This window comes from Suricata suricatta, chromosome 14 (genome assembly GCF_006229205.1).
Source record: "Suricata suricatta isolate VVHF042 chromosome 14, meerkat_22Aug2017_6uvM2_HiC, whole genome shotgun sequence".
NCBI lineage: Eukaryota > Metazoa > Chordata > Mammalia > Carnivora > Herpestidae > Suricata > Suricata suricatta.
The window spans coordinates 83,372,672-83,390,495 of record NC_043713.1 but is presented as its reverse complement, the minus strand read 5'-3'; the positions used below and the strand labels follow the sequence as shown (position 1 = coordinate 83,390,495).

General features: G+C 54.5%; 2 protein-coding genes across 8 annotated transcripts in view; one reads left to right on the top strand and one right to left on the bottom strand.

Annotated features, from left to right (window-relative positions):
- Positions 1-3,680, bottom strand: part of OGFOD2 (2-oxoglutarate and iron dependent oxygenase domain containing 2) — a 5,358-nt gene extending 1,678 nt beyond the window's left edge. The window contains exons 1-6 of one of the 4 annotated variants that reach the window (XM_029921843.1): positions 3,404-3,680; positions 2,954-3,210; positions 2,510-2,566; positions 2,150-2,283; positions 1,690-1,803; positions 1,502-1,601 (exon numbers count right to left, since the gene is read on the bottom strand). In XM_029921843.1, coding sequence (XP_029777703.1) covers positions 1,502-1,601; positions 1,690-1,803; positions 2,150-2,283; positions 2,510-2,566; positions 2,954-3,085 — 537 coding nt within the window. In that variant the 5' untranslated portion in view covers positions 3,086-3,210; positions 3,404-3,680. Of the gene's footprint in view, positions 1-1,501; positions 1,602-1,689; positions 1,804-2,149; positions 2,293-2,367; positions 2,432-2,509; positions 2,567-2,953 lie in introns of those variants that run through there. The other 3 variants (XM_029921844.1, XM_029921845.1, XM_029921847.1) reach the window with 3 other exon arrangements.
- ABCB9 (ATP binding cassette subfamily B member 9) overlaps positions 3,075-17,824 on the top strand; it is a 37,216-nt gene continuing 22,466 nt past the window's right edge. Inside the window, exons 1-3 of one of the 4 annotated variants that reach the window (XM_029921840.1) lie at positions 3,075-4,180; positions 7,845-7,927; positions 17,258-17,797. In XM_029921840.1, coding sequence (XP_029777700.1) covers positions 17,342-17,797 — 456 coding nt within the window. In that variant the 5' untranslated portion in view covers positions 3,075-4,180; positions 7,845-7,927; positions 17,258-17,341. Of the gene's footprint in view, positions 4,181-7,844; positions 7,928-10,950; positions 11,115-17,257; positions 17,798-17,824 lie in introns of those variants that run through there. The other 3 variants (XM_029921842.1, XM_029921839.1, XM_029921841.1) reach the window with 3 other exon arrangements.

Sequence of the window (17,824 nt, the reverse complement as noted above, 5' to 3'; positions counted from 1 at the left end):
GGGGGGGGGGGGGACAGTGTGCTGGGTGGGAGCTTCCGTGCGGGTGTCAGCCTCCTTGGGAGCTGTGTGAGCTGGGCATGTCTTTTCACTTCCCTCAGCCTCGGTTTCCTCATCAGTACGATGGCGCTAACACAGGTGCTCCCTTCTCAGGGCTGTTGTGACCACTGATGACATAATGTGTGGGCAACAAGGGGCCTATTCTTGGGCCCCCTTATTAGTCCCCGGAGCCCCTCCTCCTGCTGCCACAGGTGCCCACAGCCTAGCCGCCAGACCCAGAGGTGGGTTCTGGTGAGACCCAGAGTTGGGAAGGGATTAACCCGACGACACCCAGCAGGTCAGTGATAGAGCCAAGCAGATTCACAGGGCCAGTGTCAGGCTTTCTCTGCACCCCACCCCATGAGCCACCAACATCTGTGCCCCAACTGACGTGCCTCTTGGAGCCTCTGTTCCCCACACAGGAAGGCTGAGGGGGGCTGCTCTTTCCTGCTGGGCCGTGGTAGGGAGAGGCCAGGCTCCAAATGGAAACGCAAACATTTCTTGGCAGATGCACCAACACCCCGGGGTGCACGACTGGTGTGCCCCCTCTCCCCACTTTCAGCCAACTCACAGCCATCAGCCTTCACCATTACATGATCGCTGTTGGGGAGTGAATGGGAATGGGGAGGGATGCCCCCAGACTGGGGGGGGTGATGTTTCATTCACACACCACCTTGTGCCTCACAACAGAGCACGGGCTTCATAAGGGGAGCAGCACCTCCCACTTGTCTCCCCATGGCAGCCCCAAGCCTAGGCACAACCGGAACTGCAAGACTGAGGAAACCACTTCTAAACGCTATGCGCCCAGCCCTTTAGGCACATTACCTCACTTAATCACACTTTATGAGATGGGTATTACTATCACTCCCATTCCACAGATGATGAAACTGAGGCAGAGGGATTAAGGAATTTAGAAGGGCCAGACTTCCTGCTAGGGTTAGGCAGTGGGAGGTCCCAGCAGGAGATTCAGGGCTAGAGAGATGCGGTATTTCTCAGTTTGGCTTGGCTTCGTGCTTCTGTTTCAGGCCACGCTGCTACCCGGCAGCTGCTCCCTGCGCCTCCCCCGCAGATCCAGGTGGTGGCAGGCTCAAGACACTTCACTCTTGGCCGCTTCTCGGGGTCTAGGGGCAAGGAACTGTCTGCTCCCCACCCCCAGCCCTGTTAGCCCCGCTATGGGGGGATGGTCCTTCACTATCCCTGCGTATCGCTGAACTCAGCGCACACCTGTGCTAGCTGTCCCATCATTAAGTTCTTCGGGCCCCCCCAACTGGAGTGCCAGCTAGCTCACGCCTGACACGGACAGTTGGGCACGTGAGTCAGTGAATACAGATGCCCTGCTCCTGCAGGTCAGTTCCAACAGCCTATGTAGCTCCTGCGGGCTTGGGTTTTGGAGGCAGACCTGAAGGGTGGCGGCTCCCCGAACCCCTACTCCGAGTCCTACTGCGTGATGGGGCCAAGAGCTCACCAGACACTGTCTCCAGCCGCTGGAGAAGGCCTTCGAGGTCTGCCCCCGGCGATGCGCTGTACTCAGCTGCGGCCAGAAACTCAGGGGCCAGAGCTTCATCCTGGGGGCAAAACACGCCAGGTGTGGGGCAGACGGCCTCCAGCACCTGAGGCCTCCGCCGCCTCCAGTGGCCTGCCCCTGCCAGGTACCTGCAATGTGTTGTAGATGTCCGGCCACGCGGGGTGGTAGGAGCTTGAAATGAGGGCTTTCCTGGCAGCCGACTCCTGCGCCAGCTGCTGCCGCCGCTGCACCTCCTGCTCAAGCTGGGGATGGGACAAGGCCGGGTCATCCGGACGGGACCTCCCAATACTCCCCCAAGGTCATTGTACAGATGAGGAAACGGAGGCTTAGGAGGGCCAGAGCAGGCTGGCCTCGGAGCCTGGCTGAGCACCCAGTCTCCCCACACAGCTGACTCTCTCAGGGTCAGCTGCAGGTGCTGAGCTGCTCGCTGAAGGCGGCTCCTTCTCGAGGAGGGCCCATCCCATCTGGTTGCACCTTTCAGAGCCTGGCGGGGATGAGAGCCCCGCCACATACCTCAGGCAGCTGGGCCGAGGGAGGGGAATGGAGTCCCAGCCAAATCTTGTGTTCCAGAGGCTGCAGGGGACTCACCTAGGAAGCTTCCCGTTACCACCCCCCAGATGAGGGAGGGGGTGGTAGAAGAGTAGAAGCAGCCCTGGCACCAGCGGAAGGGGCAGGCGGAGAGAGGAAGCTGGGTGGCCCCGGTGGGATCTCAGCTCCACCTGCTGGGACACCTGGGGCCAGTAATCCCCTCTTTCAGCACAAGTTTCTCTCTCAGGAGGGCGTGGGGTACACGACCTGGCACTTACCACTTTCTCTTTTTCTGGTGTCGACCCAGGTGCTTCAGTGAGTGGGCACAGGGAGACCCCCCGCCCCAAACTGCTATCACAGATCTAAAGAGGAAGAGCTAGGCTGGGTGTATAGGGGGCGGAGGAGGGTGGGCAGCGTTACCTCTCCTAACAGCTGCTGGAAGTCCTTGGGGCTGACACATCCTCGGCTGTGCAGGATCTGAGAGCAGAAAGTCCAGGGAGCTCAACTGTGTGGCCGTGTGAATAAGTCACTTAACGTCTCTGAGCCTCAGTTTCCCCTGGTTAAGATGCAGATGAGAGCCCGGACCTCAGAGGATCATTGTGAGGATGAAATTCGATAAGCACTTAAAACAGACAACACCGAGAGCGCCCCGAGCCTGGCCTTGCCGTCGGCCCTTTACCTGTATGTTCCGTTCATTCATTCATATATTCATTCCCTACGACAACCTCACTAAAGAGACACTATTAGTCCCCTTGAAGGTGAAGAGAGCGAGGCACCCAGAGATTAGGTCATTCTGGGCAGATCTGAGCACCCGGGAGCACCCTCCCCGCCCATTTCTCCGCAGAGCCACTGGGGGCCACTCACCGGGCCGTAGTCCCGGCGCAGCTGCTCCTCGCCCCGGAAGCGCACGTGGAGCCGGTAGCGCGCCACGTACAAGTTCTCGGTGCAAAAGCAGGCGCAGCGGCAGAAGCGCCGCGGGGCCGCAGCCGTCGCCATGGCGAAGAGGCGAGCACGGCCCAACCGGGTTCGGTAGGGGCGCTTCCCGGCACGCCTCCCGCCGGGGGGAGGAGAGGCACGGGTGTGGAACGGGAGGCAAGAGGCAAGGGTCCGTTCTGAGTTCCCTAGTGCAGAAAAGAACGAAGACTCGGCCCCAGAAAACGGATCGGCGATGGAGAAAGACACCCAGGGGTCAGAGTGGGACGAGCGGCCACGGCGGACAGAGCGTGTGGTCTTCTCGTTGCGCCTCACAGCTCCCACGCCCACGAGGCGGGGATCAATTGCCCCCACTTTACAGATAGGCAAACTGAGCCGTACCTTCACATGGCCGGGGACTAGTTGGGACTTGGAACCCTAAGCCGTTTTGCTTAAATGCTGCCTTCCTTTTCTGCTCGGCGCTTTTAAATAGGCAGCCAATGCCAGGAGGACAGAGGAGTTCTGGGGTCTGGTCTCGTTCTCCCCAACTACCAACTATCCGGTTCTGTGCGTCTGAACTTGGGTGCAGCACTCTGCCCGGGTCCCTGCCCGGCCCTGCTCGAGCCTCCGCCAGTCTCCAGATTCGCTGCTGACGGCCCCGGGAAGTGTCTTCTCGAAAACGCTCCGTGCGGCCTGACTTCCGGCGGCTGGGCCGAAGGGAACAGGTGTGGGCGGGGAAGAGGGTGTGGTCTGTTGGCGGCCACACCCCGCACGACGCGCCGCCGGCGTGAGACGAGGAGGTTCCTTCCAGACCGTGCGCTCCCGCGTCGGGGTGACCCGTCGTAGCTCCTGCGTACTTTGTCTGAGGGACCCCATCTTGGTCCGCCGTGCACCCCCAAGCCCAGAGCTGCGAAGCCCAGGGAAGAAGCTTGGCTGGCAGCCCTGTTGCTAAGCTGGGAGAACTAGGGCTCGGAGTAGGGGAAGTCGTGTCCCCTGCAGCAGACGCGCGCCCCCGGTCCTAGATTCCCTCCCTGGGTCAGCGCGGTGTAGGGAGGAGGTCTAACGGGCCTCGAGCCGCCAGCCCTTACCCCGGGCACGCAGGCGACCACAAATGATAACTCGTGTTGGCCGGGCCTCCACCTTATCTCCTTTCATCCACACGGCAAAACTTTGAACGAGGTACTGTCTCACCATTATTACAGATGGGGAAACCGAGGCTCAGAGAGGGCCCTTGACCGGCCCCAGGGTTCACAGGAGGAGTTCTCTGAGTGGTTGGATTATGAAGGATTTCCAGTTTTCTCTTTGTGCTTGTTGGCATTTTTTTCTTTTATCGTAAATGGTTATTTTTGAGAGCGCACACACTAGCGGGGGAGGGGCAGAGGATCTGAGCAGCTCCAACTCCCAAACGGTGAGATCATGACCTGAGCCCCCCAGACGCCCCATCATTTATTTTCTTGATGCTTTCCTTCCCTCTAGGTGTATACTCAGGATGACAGCCACACACTCACATGGCCAGTGAGACACATACACACTCACGCACACCCTTACATGCTCACCCATGCTAACACATTCACACACCGTCACAAGTATGCTCATAGCAATGATGCACTCACCTCCACATCCGCTCACCCTCACACACCTTGCATACGGTCACAGCCGCACACTCACACCCATGCACACCCTCACACATGTATCACACACACACATCTAGCACACTCATGCTCATAGACAGCACAGTCCCTGGTTCCTCTCAGCTTTGTGGCAGATTGACCCCTGGCGCCTGCCAGTGGCTCCCCAGAGGATGATGGGAGAATTTCACGTCCTGGTGCCGGCTGTCTTCCCCAGCTGTCTCCACCAGCATGCTTGGGGGTCCGGGACCCCCGCCAGCACCTCGGGGGGCTAGGAGGAGGCTTCTGCTCTCAGGGCAACGGCCTGATTGGTTTCCACACTGGCTGGCCAGGGGCAGCAGGACTACCCTGAGTGTGGGAGGGGGGCTGTGAGGCTGAAGAAGTGTGTTTTGAGTGACAGATAAGGTCCTTGTGCTTCTGAAACTTAGTCAAGTAGGGGAGACAGGAGTAAGCAAAGAAACAAATACATGGTCAAGTATTTTCACTCAGTCATAAGTGCCCGGAAGACCAGCTGGGTGACGGGATGGTGAGTGCCTGCAGGCGGCTGCTTTACGCAGAGAAGCCAGGAGAAAACCTCCCGGAGGATGACATTTCAGCCGAGCCGCAACTGCTGCGGCAAGACGGGGCAGGCAAGGGGTGTAGGCAGGGGAACTAAAAGTGCAAAACCCCTGCAGTGGGGTGAACTTGGCATGCTGGAACGTGCTGGAAGAACTGCAAAGCAGGGAAGAGGGTGCGTCATACAGAATGAGGCCAGGGTGGCATTTAGACCAGATCAGTGGGCAAAAGAGACCACTGTTAATATTTTGGATTTTACTCTACGTGCAAAGGGAAGCTGCTTAAGCCTCCCCACCAACCTTATGAGGTAGAAATTATCCCCATTTTACAGAAGTGGAAAATGAAGGTCAGAGACGTTGAATGACCCAAGGTCATTCAAGGCCACACAGTTCATAAATAGTGGAGTCTGGAATGGAACACGAGTCTGATCCTGCTAGGTTGTCCCTAAAGGTATGGTCGGGTCTCCCTAGGTACCCTTTCCCCTCCTCAGGCATGAAATCTAGGTCACTGGGCCATGAGGACCCCAGGACCCAGCCCAAGCCTCCTGAAGGTACCAGGCTTCCCCAAGGGGAAGTCCCTCTGGGGGTCTGTTTCCCCCTCAAGGATGAAGCTCCCCAGCCCAGAGCTGTGTGGCCTGAGAAGGTACTTAAACTTCCACGGGTGTCTTGATTGCCCAGCGATAGTGAAGGGCCCTGCTCTCCAGGAAAGGATCCATTTCCCCAGCTCTGCATTCATTACCCCCCAAACTGCCTTCCTGCCCTAGAGGCCCTGGCCAGACCCGGCCCCTGCATCCTCCCGCCAGTGCACCTCTTCAGATTTCTCCCTTTGCGGCACTTTGCAAGATAAACATGTTTTGCCTGTCAGTCTAGACTGGACCTCCCGGTGGGCCCCCTCCTCCTCGGAAGCAGTGTCCCTGCCCCTACTCTGCCCCAGCCTGGGCTCAGTCACCAAAGGGAACAGCAGCAAAGTATTAATAGTGAATACTGTATCAGTGTGCTCTCAACCGGTGCTGATGTGTTTTTGCTGTCTGAGTGACATATTAGGACACGTGTTGTACAGATGAGGTTCGGGGAAGTGCAAGGCCTATCTGCCTAGTAAGCGGCACAGCACGGGTCCTTCCATCTATCTGATTCCAGTGTGTGTGTGTACGTGTGTATATGCATGTTGTGCATGTGTATATTCCTATGTAGGTATCTGCGCACATTTTTTTAAATTCATATAGAGCATGCTATAAAAAAAAAAAAGGCACAGCTTAAGTGTACGGTTTGGTGAATTTTTGCAAACTAGACACACACAGGTAACCAACATCCAGACCCAAGAACAAAACATCCCAGCCTGCGGAGGCCCCCACCATAGCCCTGCTCAGTCAAGACTGATCATTAGCCTTCCTCCTAAGAAAGGTTAGTGTTGCCTGTTATCGAATTTGATACACGTAAGATCATATAGTATGTATTATTTTGTATAGCTCTCCTCTCACTCATTCTTTTCTTTTTAATTTGTTAAAGTTTATTTATTTTGCGAGAGAGAAAAAGAACATGCACAAGCACAGGGGAGGGACAAGGAGAGAGGGAGAGAGAATCCCAAGCAGGCTCCGCACTCTACAGAGCCCAGTGTGGGGTTCAGTCCCACAAACCATGAGGTCATGACCTGAGCTGAAATCAAGAGTCAGACACTTAACCGTCGGAGCCCCCCAGGCGCCCCTCTCACTCAAGATTCTATTCTTGAGTCTGATGGGTTTTGTGTGAAGCTGGGGGCAATTTATGCTTTTTTGTGGCTGCTTGATATTCCACAGGACGACTTCACCCACTGAGCCATTCTGCCGTTGAGGGACATTTGTATTCTTTCCAGTCTAGATTTCATGAATAAAGCCACTATGAACATTGTAAATTTTTTATTGCAGTAAGATACACATAACATAAAGTTTACCCTTTTAACCATCTGTTCATAGGCTTTACTTTTTAGAGCACTTTCAGGTTCGCAGCAAAATTGAATGGAAAGTACAGAGATTTACCATATGCCCCATCCCCCCCCAGCCTCTCCCTCACTGTCAACACCCCTCACCAGAGTGGTACATTTGTCACAAGAGATTAAGTCACACTGACACAGCATTGTTACCTGAAGTCCACAGTTTATGTTAGGGTTCCTCTTGAGGTTGTACATCCACGGCTGTTGACCCTGCAGAACACGCATCAGGGTATCCTAGAGAACAGTGTCCCCTCCCTCAGCGTCCTCTGTGCTCTGCCTTTTCGTCCCTCCCCACCCCCTAACCCCTGGCAACCACTGACCCTTTTCCTGTCTCATAGTTTTGTCTTTTCCAGACGTCCTAGAGTTGGTATCATGCCTTTTCAGATTGGCTTCTTGCACTCCGTAATAGGCATTTATGTTTCCTGCATGTCTTTCCATGACTTGATAACCAAATGGATGTGCCACGGTCATCCCTCCACCTACTGATGGACATCTTGCTTGCTTCCAAGCTTTGACAGTTATGAATAAAGCTGCTATAAACATCCATCTGCGGGCTTTTACGTGGACATGAGTTTTCAATTCATTTGGGTAAATCCCAAGGGGCATGTTTGTTGAATCATGAAGTTCTTAGGTTTAGTTGTAGAAGAAACTACCAAACTCCTCAAAAGTAACTACTGTTTTGTGTTTCCCACCAGCAATGAATGAGTCTTCCCATTGCTCCACATCTTCACCAACATTTGGTGCTACCAGTGTTTTTGGATTTTAGCAATTCTGTTAGGTAGGTAATGGTATCACATTGTTGTTTTAATTCGCAATTTCCTAATGATTTGATTTTGAGCGTCGTTTCATAAGTTTATTTGCCATCTCTATATCTTTGGTGAAGTCTCTGTTCAAGTCTTCTGCATCTTTCTGTTTTGTTTTAAGTGCATTTATTTATTTGGAGAGAGAGAGAACGAGCATAAGCGAGTGAGGGGCAGAGAGGAGGAGAGACAGAATCCCAGGCAGGCTTCATGCCATCCATGCAGAGCCTGATGTGGGGCTCGAACTCACAACCTGTGAGATTATGACCTGAGCTGAGATCAAGAGTCCACCGCTTAACCGACCACACCACCCAGATACTCCTTTTGCCTCTTTTTTAAAATTGGGCTATTTGGGTTTTTGTTGTTGAGATTTTTGTATTTTTGTACTTTTTTAGAACACAAAATATTTGGCTTTATCAGATATGGTTTTTGCAAGTATTTTCTCCCAGTCTGTGGCTTGTCTTCTCATTCTTTTGGCAGTATCTTTGCAGAGCAAAAGTTTTTATCCATAATGAAGTTCAGCTTACCAATTCTTTCATGAATCATGCTTCTGGTGCTGCATCCAAAGATCATCTTCATACCCAGGAAAATCTAGATATTGTCCTATGTTATTTCTTTTTTTAAATTTATCAATAATATTTATTATTGAGAGACAGAGCACAAGCATGGGAGGGGCAGAGAGAGGGGGAGACACAGAATCCAAAGCAGGCTCCAGGCTCCAGGCTTGTCAGCACAGAGCCCGCCTTGGGGCTCAAACCCACAAACTGCGAGATCATGACCTGAGCCGAAGTCGGATGACCAAGTGACTGAGCCCCCAGGCGCCCCTGTTCTATGTTACCTTCTAAGAGTTGTATAGTTTTGCATTTTACATTTAGGTCTGTGGTTCATTTGGAGTTAATTTTTGTGAAAAGCCTAAGGTCTAAGTCTAGATCTTTTTTTTTTTAACGGGTGTCCAATTGTCCTCAAAGCATTTGTTGAAAAGACAATGTTTGCTGCGTTGCCCTGCCTTTGCTCCTTTGTCACAGATCAGTTGACTGTGTTTATATGAGTCTGTTTCTGGACTCTCTATACCGTTCCATTGATCTGTGTGTCTCTTCTTTCATCCAGACCACACTGTCTTATTACGGTAGCTTTATAGTAAGTCTTGAAGTTGGGTAGTGTCAGTCCTCCGACTCTGTTTTTCTCCTTCAATACTGCGTTGGCTGATTTCACACAGCAAAACTGACAGAGCCTGGATCTCGACCCAGCTCTGAGTCATTCTGACTTTTGGATAGTCCAGGATGCTTTGTTCAACTATAATCATATAGTTACTTTTGTTTTTGCTCAAATATTAACATACTTCCACTTTATTCTGTCCCTTTTTGAACCCATGAACTGTGAGATCATGACCTGAGCCAAAATCAAGAGTCAGACTCCCAACCAGCGGAGCCACCCAGGCGCCCCTGTGTCCCTTGTTTTCACACAATAGTGCAGGAGGTCCTTCCCTACCTTTATAGAACTTCTGTACATAGATACAGACATATGTTGTTTTTTCCCCCCTGCCACCACAGAATGTTCCGGGAGCCATGCTCTGTAATGAATTGGCCAGTTCCCTATGGAAGGGTATTTAGCTTATTTCCAGGCTTTTGCAACTATAGTAACTATCTGCAAACTGGTATCTTTGCTCCCCTCCATAAGTCTTCTCTATAGGAGAAATTCCTACTGGGTCCAAAAAAAGTGCTTTTTAAATTCGGAACTTTGCCAAATCCCCCCTTGAAGGAGGCTGTGCCAGGTAGTAGCAGAGGCTGTTTTAAAGTCAAAGTCCTTTGGGGTGTTGGGGCGGGGGGGGCTCAGTCGGTTAAGCATCTGACTTCAGCTCAGGTCATGATCTTGTGGTTCGTGAGTTCTAGCCCCACTTTGGGCTCTGTGCTGACAGCTCAGAGCCTGAAGCCTGCTTCAGATTCTGTGTCTCCCTCTCTTTCTGCCTCTCCCCCCTCGTGCTCTATCTCTCTTTCTCAAAATAAAAAACATTAAAACATTTTTTAAAATAAATTCAGAGCACTTTAAGCCTTTGACTGAAGGATGGAGGGGGGAAGGGATATGTTGGCCGACTTGCCGGTTCTCTGGGCCTTGACCTGCTCTCCCTGGCTCTTGGTTCAGGCCACACCCTTTGCCTGGAAGCCTGCTCACCTTCCACCTTTCTCTAAGAGCCCTCCTAGCTAGAGTAAGCCCATGTCACTTTCCATTACCGCACCCAGTTTTACTCCTTTATAGCACTTACCACTAACTGAAATTATCTTATGTATGGACTTGCTGATTTCCTGTCTCCCCTACCCTGCAGAGGATGGCTGTTTTCCTTTTTTCACACTTGGCCATAGTGCTAGCACCCAGCACCCAGCAGTCATGCAGTGTATACTGCTGTTTCCCCTCTCCGAATCCTCACTACCCTGCTCTGTTTTTCTCCGTAAAAATGTATTTCCTGCCACCAGAAATACTTTAGTTACCTATTACAAGTATTGCCTGGCTCCCTCACTAGCATGTCAGCTCCAGCAGGACAAGGATCCTGTTTTGTTCACTGTTGCATCTCAAAAGCTTAGACTAGTTAGTACAAGGCTCGCTGTAGGTGCTGGTCAGATAATTGTTGAAACAGGGAGGGAGAGACAGGGAGAAAGACAAAGAGGATGGAAGGAAGGAAGGGAGGGAGGGAGGAACTAAGGAAAAAAAGAGGATCATAACCCGCACCCTCCAGGGCCGGCAGGCTGTCCCTCCAGAGGAAAAGACCCATGAAAGAGGTGGCGCCCCCACCAGGTCAGGACACCTCTGTGTGCCCGGATTGGCCCTGGAGCCTCCAGACCAGGAGTGCAGAGCTGGAGGACCCGGCTTGGGGAGACGGGGCGGGGCTCGTCGCAGGTGGGCGGGCAGCTAGCTCTGGCCCCGCCCCCAGGGGCCCCGCCCCGCCCGGGAGGCCCCGCCCCACCCGTCAGCTGGCCTGGGCGCCCGCCCCGCTCGGCTCCGACCTTGCCGCGGCGCAGCTGGGGTGGGAGGCGGGGAGGATCAGCGGGAAGAGCGGAGCGAGCGCAGCGCCGGGCGCAGTCTCCAATGAGCCGCGCGGAACCTGCGCCCCTGAAGACCCGAGCCCTCTGCGCCCCCTCCCCACGGGTCACCTGGTGTCAGGTAAGGTAACAGGTAAGAGCACGGCGCCCAGAACCCCCGAACAGGCCCTTCCCAGGCCGGGGTGCTAAGCCCAACACAGGGTGGGGGCGTCTGGGTCCTTCTGCCCCAGAGGTAGCGGAGACATCACCGTTGAAGGTGGCAGCCTTCTGGGAGCCTTTCTGGCCCCCGCTCCTGTCCCCAGGCGCCCGCAGCCTCTGGTCCCAGCCCCCCACCCTGCAGCAGCATCCTTTCCACGCCCGCAGGGCGAATGTTGCTTTTTTTTTTTTTTTTAACTCCTATGGCGCTGCTGCCTCTTGGAAAATGGTGGGGGTGCCTTTTGGGGAGGATCCTGGGATGGCTGTTCTCCCCCCAGGATCGGACTGGCGCGACTCCACAGGACTCCCCGCGTTCTACAGCGGTGCCTGCCCACGGATCCTGGGCACCCCTGGCTGTAGCAGGAGGCTGGGGTCGGGGGGCGACCTGGGCCTGCTGAGCTTGGCAAACCTTTCCCCTCAGTATCCCCCGCGGGCCCGTGGGCTGACACTCTAGCACATCCACCCTGGCAACTAGGCCCATGGGTTCCCCAGGCTCCTCCCTTGTCTGTGGGTCTATGTTAAAACGGGGTGCCGCCTCCTGATGTTACTTAAGAGAGCTTTAAGCGGGTGTGACAGGGATCACCGCCCTCTGCCCCACCCCCTGGAGATAGATTGGCCTCCATTCCCACCTGAAGAGGGGCAGGTGACAGTTGACAAGAGGAAGGTTGTAGGAACGCCCACAGTAGCTCCCCAGTTTGCCTCACCTGGGGCCAGGAGTTACCCGAAACAACTTTCCCAAGTCTCTGCGAGAGGGCCAGTCCCAGCGTGAGATGTGGTGGGTTCAGCAGGACTGGAGTCAGGAACAAAGTGGACACAGCCCGGCCCTGGCCCTGCATCCGAAACCCCACGATGACACTGCCCTGTTAGCCAGGATTTGCGGAGCAGTGAGCGGGCCTTTCCAGGGCTGGGCAATCACAGCTTTGGGGTGAAAAGTTCACCAAGTTAGGAGTGGACCTAAGCTGCCTGGGCCACCCAGGTCCTTCAGGACCCTTTTGTCGTGGTCCCTGAGTCCCTGAGCAGCCTGGGCACATCCCATCCAGAGATGGGTTGAGTTGCAGTGCTGCCTTTCTTTGCCTATTCTCTGCGTGCCACGTAACTTCCCCAGGCCTCCACTTCCCCATCGGTACAGTGGGCGTGATTACATGGGCATCTCCCAGGATAGTTGTGCGGGAGGTGCCAGGCACTTGGCCCATTGTTTGCCCATTAGTAGCACTCCATACCCAGTAGCTGTTGTGACTGTGGGCACGGGTTCACGTGCTAAGCCTGTGCCATTCCTTAGCATTCGGGGGCGAGGCGGGTTGCCCCTGTCTTCCTGGGCCATGTCACAACCTGGGCAGTACCTGATCTGGCCTCTGGCCACCACCTTGTCCTTGTCCCTCGGGCCACACTCGTCACCCACGTGCCCGGAGTTTGCCCTCCAGCTCCACCGGGCTGAGCTCAGCTGTGTCCTCCTGATCAGGCAGCTGGAGAGCAGGGATGTGCCTCCAAGCAGCCCCATGGCCCCCCTTCTTCCCTTCTCACAGTCTTGGCTGGTGGTCTTTCCCCTCTCAGTCTCCTGCTCAGTAACTTTAAAAATGACAGAGTAGCCTGTCCCCTCCAAGGGCTGTAACCCGACCCGAGTTGGACTCTGCTCCATCAGAGCCTGGATACAAGGACTCAGCACTTGGGAGTCTGGGACCATGGTGCTATAGCTGCTCTGTCCCCAGGTCCCTGGGTGACCCTAGACAGGCCTCACTTTTATTCTCTGGGCCTCAGTTTCCCTGCCTATATCATGTGCTTCAGATAGTCGATGATGCCCGAGTGTGGAACTTTGCTTTTTCTGGTGAAGATAAACAGCTGGGACCCCATGTGGATGGCTGTCACCTGGGGTCGCCATGACCCCAAGCAGAGGGGTGTTGGGAAGGAGCTCCCCCAGCGACTGGGAGTGGGGGCAGGAGGAGCCGGCCACGTCCCTCAGCGGGTCCCTGGCAGACATGCCTCCTGTCCCACTAGGCCAGCTGTCTGAACCCCAGCTCCCTTCCAGGGCCAAGGAGCTCCTTGTGCCCACCGTGAGGTGAGCAACAGCCGAGGTGGCTGGCAGGGCCTGGGTAGATGGCAGTGGCTTGGCCAGCAGGCCTGGCACGGCACCGGGCCAGGAGTGTCCCTCCCTGGGCTCCGACTCACACTCACCCACTCGCTGGCTCCCCGAGGCCTCTGCATTGCAGCAGACAAGAGCCCTTGCTGGCAGCCCAGCTGGGACTTGGGGTGGAGCAAGAGATGGGGCAGGGGGTCTGTCCCCACCATCCCTACCCCTGCAGCCTCCCCGCCCCTGGCCCCATCCAGTCCTGGCTTCCTTAGGGGCTGACAAGGCAGCCTTCTCTGGGACAGACATGAGTCTGCTTGGAAGTGCCGGGCTCCAGGTGGAGCCCGGGCTCAGCGACTGACGCACCCCTGGGTCCTTTCTGCTTCTCACACCCCTCCTGAGCATCATCGGGGGTCTCGCCTACCCCTGCAGAGGCTGTTTTGAGGCATTAGGGCTTTGGAGTTGAGAGTGCAGAGTTTGGAACTCCATGGCCTGGGTTCACCTTCCAGCTCAGACACTTACTAGCTGTGTGATCTGGGACAGCTCCCTTAACCTGTCTGTGCCTCAATTTTCTTGACTATAAAATAGGGATAATAATAGAACCCACCTCACAGGATTCTTGTGAAGATTAATGCATGTAAGTCGCTTAGAGCAGTGCCAGACACATTTACATCAGTCAGCCTCAGCTATTGGTACTGTTGTCACTGTCCCCTCCTGAATGCCATCCACTCTGTCTCTTGGCTGCGCCCCCTCTTGTGTAGACTCTCTTTTCCTTAGACAAACGCTCCCTGTTAGCACTTGTTACATTGACCAGTGTTTTAGCTTAAGGGGTTAAAGCCCAGACTCTAGAGCCACATAGCTCTGGGTTCAAATCCCAGCTCTGCTACTCACCAGCTGTGTGATCTTGTGCAAGTTCTTAACTTCTCTGGGCCTCAATTTCTCCATCTGATAAAAGGGGGTGATGACAGTACAAATCTCACAAGTTGTGAGGATTACATAAGCAAACACACACGAAGTGCATGGCCTATAGGAAAGGCTGGGCTGGGGCGCCTGGCTGGCTCAGTCAGTAAAGCTTGTGACTCTTGATCTCTGGGTCATGAGTTCAAGCCCCACTCTGGGCATGGAGGCTCCTTAAAAAGTAAAATAAAATAAAATGCTATTAAAAAAAAAATATATATATATATATATAATGTCAGGCCCACAAGAAGGGCTGTGTTTTATAACTGTGTGTTTATATTTAAAGATTTTTTTTAAAGTTTGAGAGACAGAGAATGAGCAGGGCAGGGGCAGAGAGAGAATCCTAAGCAGGCTCTGTGCTATCCGCACAGAGATTGACAAGGGGCTCTAACTCCCAGACCGTGAGATCATGACCCGAGCTGAGACCAAGAGTCGGGTGCTCAGCTGCCTGAGCCCCCCAGGCGCCCCACGCCCGCTTGTACATACCGGGCACGTGCCGGGCACCAGGCATGCAGTCCAGAGGCTCAGAGTTAGGGCACGCTGGCTTGGGCCTTTGTTGCGGAGTGAGGTGGGGCACGTGCTTTTGCCTCTCTCTGCCTCCGTGTCTCCACCCATAAATGGGAATGTGGAAGCCGCTGCCTCGTGCAGTTGTGCGGGGTTTCTGTCACTCCAGACTGAACCACCCAGGCACCCCGGTTCCCTCATTTTTAGAACAGCGTGGGGGCTCCTGGGTGGCTCAGTGGGTTGAGCGTCCGACTTCAGCTCAGGACATGATCCTGTGGTTCGTGGGTTCGAGCCCAGGGCACCAGAGCTGCTGGGGAGAAGGTCTCTCGCGAGCTGGCCCCACTCCCAGTCACGACACACTCACAGTGACCCCTCCTAGGGTTCCATGCCTCTCCGTGTCACTTGGAGATTTTTTCCAGACCTTGGTCCATTTTGCAGATGGGATGATAAGGTCCCCAGGATGAAAAGGAATGGACCCAGGTCAAGAGGTAGCACTCCGAGGCACACCCCCAGCCCAGTCCCAGTCCTGCCCTGGCCCCGCCCCACTTCCAGACTTACCACTGGGCCCACATCGTGCAGGGTCCCTGCAGCTCCTGGGTCTCCTGGCTCAGTCCCGAGGGGCCCAGGATAGGGGGGCGGTGAGGGTTTAGACAAAGCCGACATTAAGCTCCAGAAAACCATAAGGGCCTAGGTCAGGAGGTGAAGGGCAACCTGGGCTGGAGGAAAAGATTCTGGAAACTTCCAGGCAGATGTGAAAGTCCCTGGGTTGCTCTAGGACCTGGAGCCACCACCCCACCCCTTGGTCTAAGAGAGTAAAGTTTTATTTGGGGAGATGAAAGGCCCGATTTGGAGAAGAGAGAACTAAACAAACATTTATTAAGTACCCACTGTATATAGTGGTAACAATCAGCAGCAATTATGTGCCAGGCACCATGACCAGAACAGATGTTCATGCATTGAGCCTCATGCTATTTTATTTTTAATTTTTTTTTTAACATTTATTTATTTTTGAGAGACAGAGAGAGACTGTGTGATCAGGGGAGGGGCAGAAAGAGAGGAAGGCACAGAATCAGAAGCAGGCTCCAGGCTCTGAGCTATCAGCACAGAGCCTGACGCGGGGCTCAAACCCACGAACTGTGAGATCATGACCTGAGCCGAAGTTGGACGCTTAACCTACTGAACCACCCAGGCACCCCCATGCTGTTTTAAAAATGAGGAAACCGGGGTGCCTGGGTGGCTCAGTCAATTAGGTGTCCAACTCTTGATTTCAGCTCAGGTCATGATCTCATGGTTTGTGAGTTCAAGTCCCGTTTCAAGCTCTGTGCTGACAGCAGAGTCTGCTTGGGATTCTTTCTCTCCTCTCTCTGCTCCTTCCCCATCTCAAAATAAATAAACATTAAAAAATAAATAACAAAAACATAAAAATGAAACCGGTTCAGAGACATTAGTAGTAGTGTATTAATACTACTCGTGTTACTAAAAACAGCAAGCATTTACTGCATGTTTTGCTGACCTCAGTGTCCTCTCAGTCCCCCAGATCTCCTGTCCCCTCACCTCCCAGGCCACATGGGGTATCCTTGCCTCCCTCAAGCACATCGGTACACTTCTACCTCAGGGCTGCGGCACTGACTGTCCTGCCAGAAAACGCTTTTCGCCCAGATGTCTGCATGGGGACTCCCTCACCTCTTTTCAGTCTTGCTCAAGTGTTACCTTCATCGGGAGGTCTTTCCTGGACCCCCTATTTAAATTTGCCCTCGAGGTGCCTGGGTGACTCATTCAATTAAGCGTCCGACTCTTGATCTCTGCTCAGGTCTTGATCTCATGGTTTGTGAGTTCAAGCCCCATGTCAGTCTCTGCTTGGGATTCTCTTGCACTCTCTCTCAAAATAAACTTAAAAATAAATAAATAAGGGTGCCTGGGTGGCTCAGTTGGTTAAGCACCCAGCTCCCGGCTTCGGCTCAGGTCATGATCTCACGGTTCATGGGTTCGAGGCTCATGTCAGGCTCTGTGCTGACAGCTCAGAGCCTGGAGCCTGCTTCAGATTCTGTGTCTCCCTCTCTCTCTGACCCTCCCCTGCTCGTGCTGTCTCTCTCTGTCTCTCAAAAATAAAAAAAATTTAAAATAAATCATAAAATAAAGTTGCCCTCACCATTTCCTGGATCCCCCTATTTAAAATTGCCCCCATTGCCCCCCATCTCCTACGCCCCATTCTTCCCCCCCCCGCCAGCCCTATCTCTTAACATACTATGTCCTTTACTTATCACAGAGACTCGTGTCTCTCACACACGTGTATCATCTCCACAGAATCCAGGATCTTTCTTTCTGTTCGTCGTTAAATCCCAACCCAAAGAACAGAGTCTGGCCCCTCAGTAAGCCTGGGCATTCCATACACGGTCCTTAAATGAATGGAATCTCCACGACCCTCCTGGGACATCAGAACGCTTGTCCTGCCCTCTTCCAGATGAGGCAGCGGAGGCGCAGAGATGTCAGGTGACTTGCCCCAAGTCACACAGCCAACAAGTGGCAAACCTGAACCCCTTGCCCTGTTGCCCCTCCAGGTCTGGCCTCGCCCCCCAGACAATGGCCTCGCCCCCGTGAGCTAGGGCCTGCTCCTCGGCACCCGCCCCTCGCCGGCCGGCAGGATGCAGCTGTGGAAGGCGGCGGCGGTGACCCTGGCCTTCATGGGCATGGACGTCGGCATGACCACGGCCATCTACGTCCTCAGCCACCTGGACCGCAGCCTGCTGGAGGACATCCGCCACTTCAACATCTTCGACTCGGTGCTGGACCTCTGGGCGGCCTGCCTGTACCGCAGCTGCCTGCTGCTGGGAGCCACCATCGGCGTGGCCAAGAACAGCGCCCTGGGGCCGCGGCGGCTCCGCGCCTCCTGGACGGTCATCGCCCTGGTGTGCCTCTTCGCGGGCATCTACACCATGGTGAAACTCCTGCTCTTCTCCGAGGTGCGCAAGCCCGTCCGGGACCCGTGGTTCTGGGCCCTGTTCGTGTGGACCTACATCTCGCTCGCCGCGTCCTTCCTGCTCTGGTGGCTGCTGTCCACCGTGCGGCCGGGCGCCAAGGCCCTGGAGCCGGGCGCCGAGGCCGAGGCCGAGCGCTGCCCCGGGGAC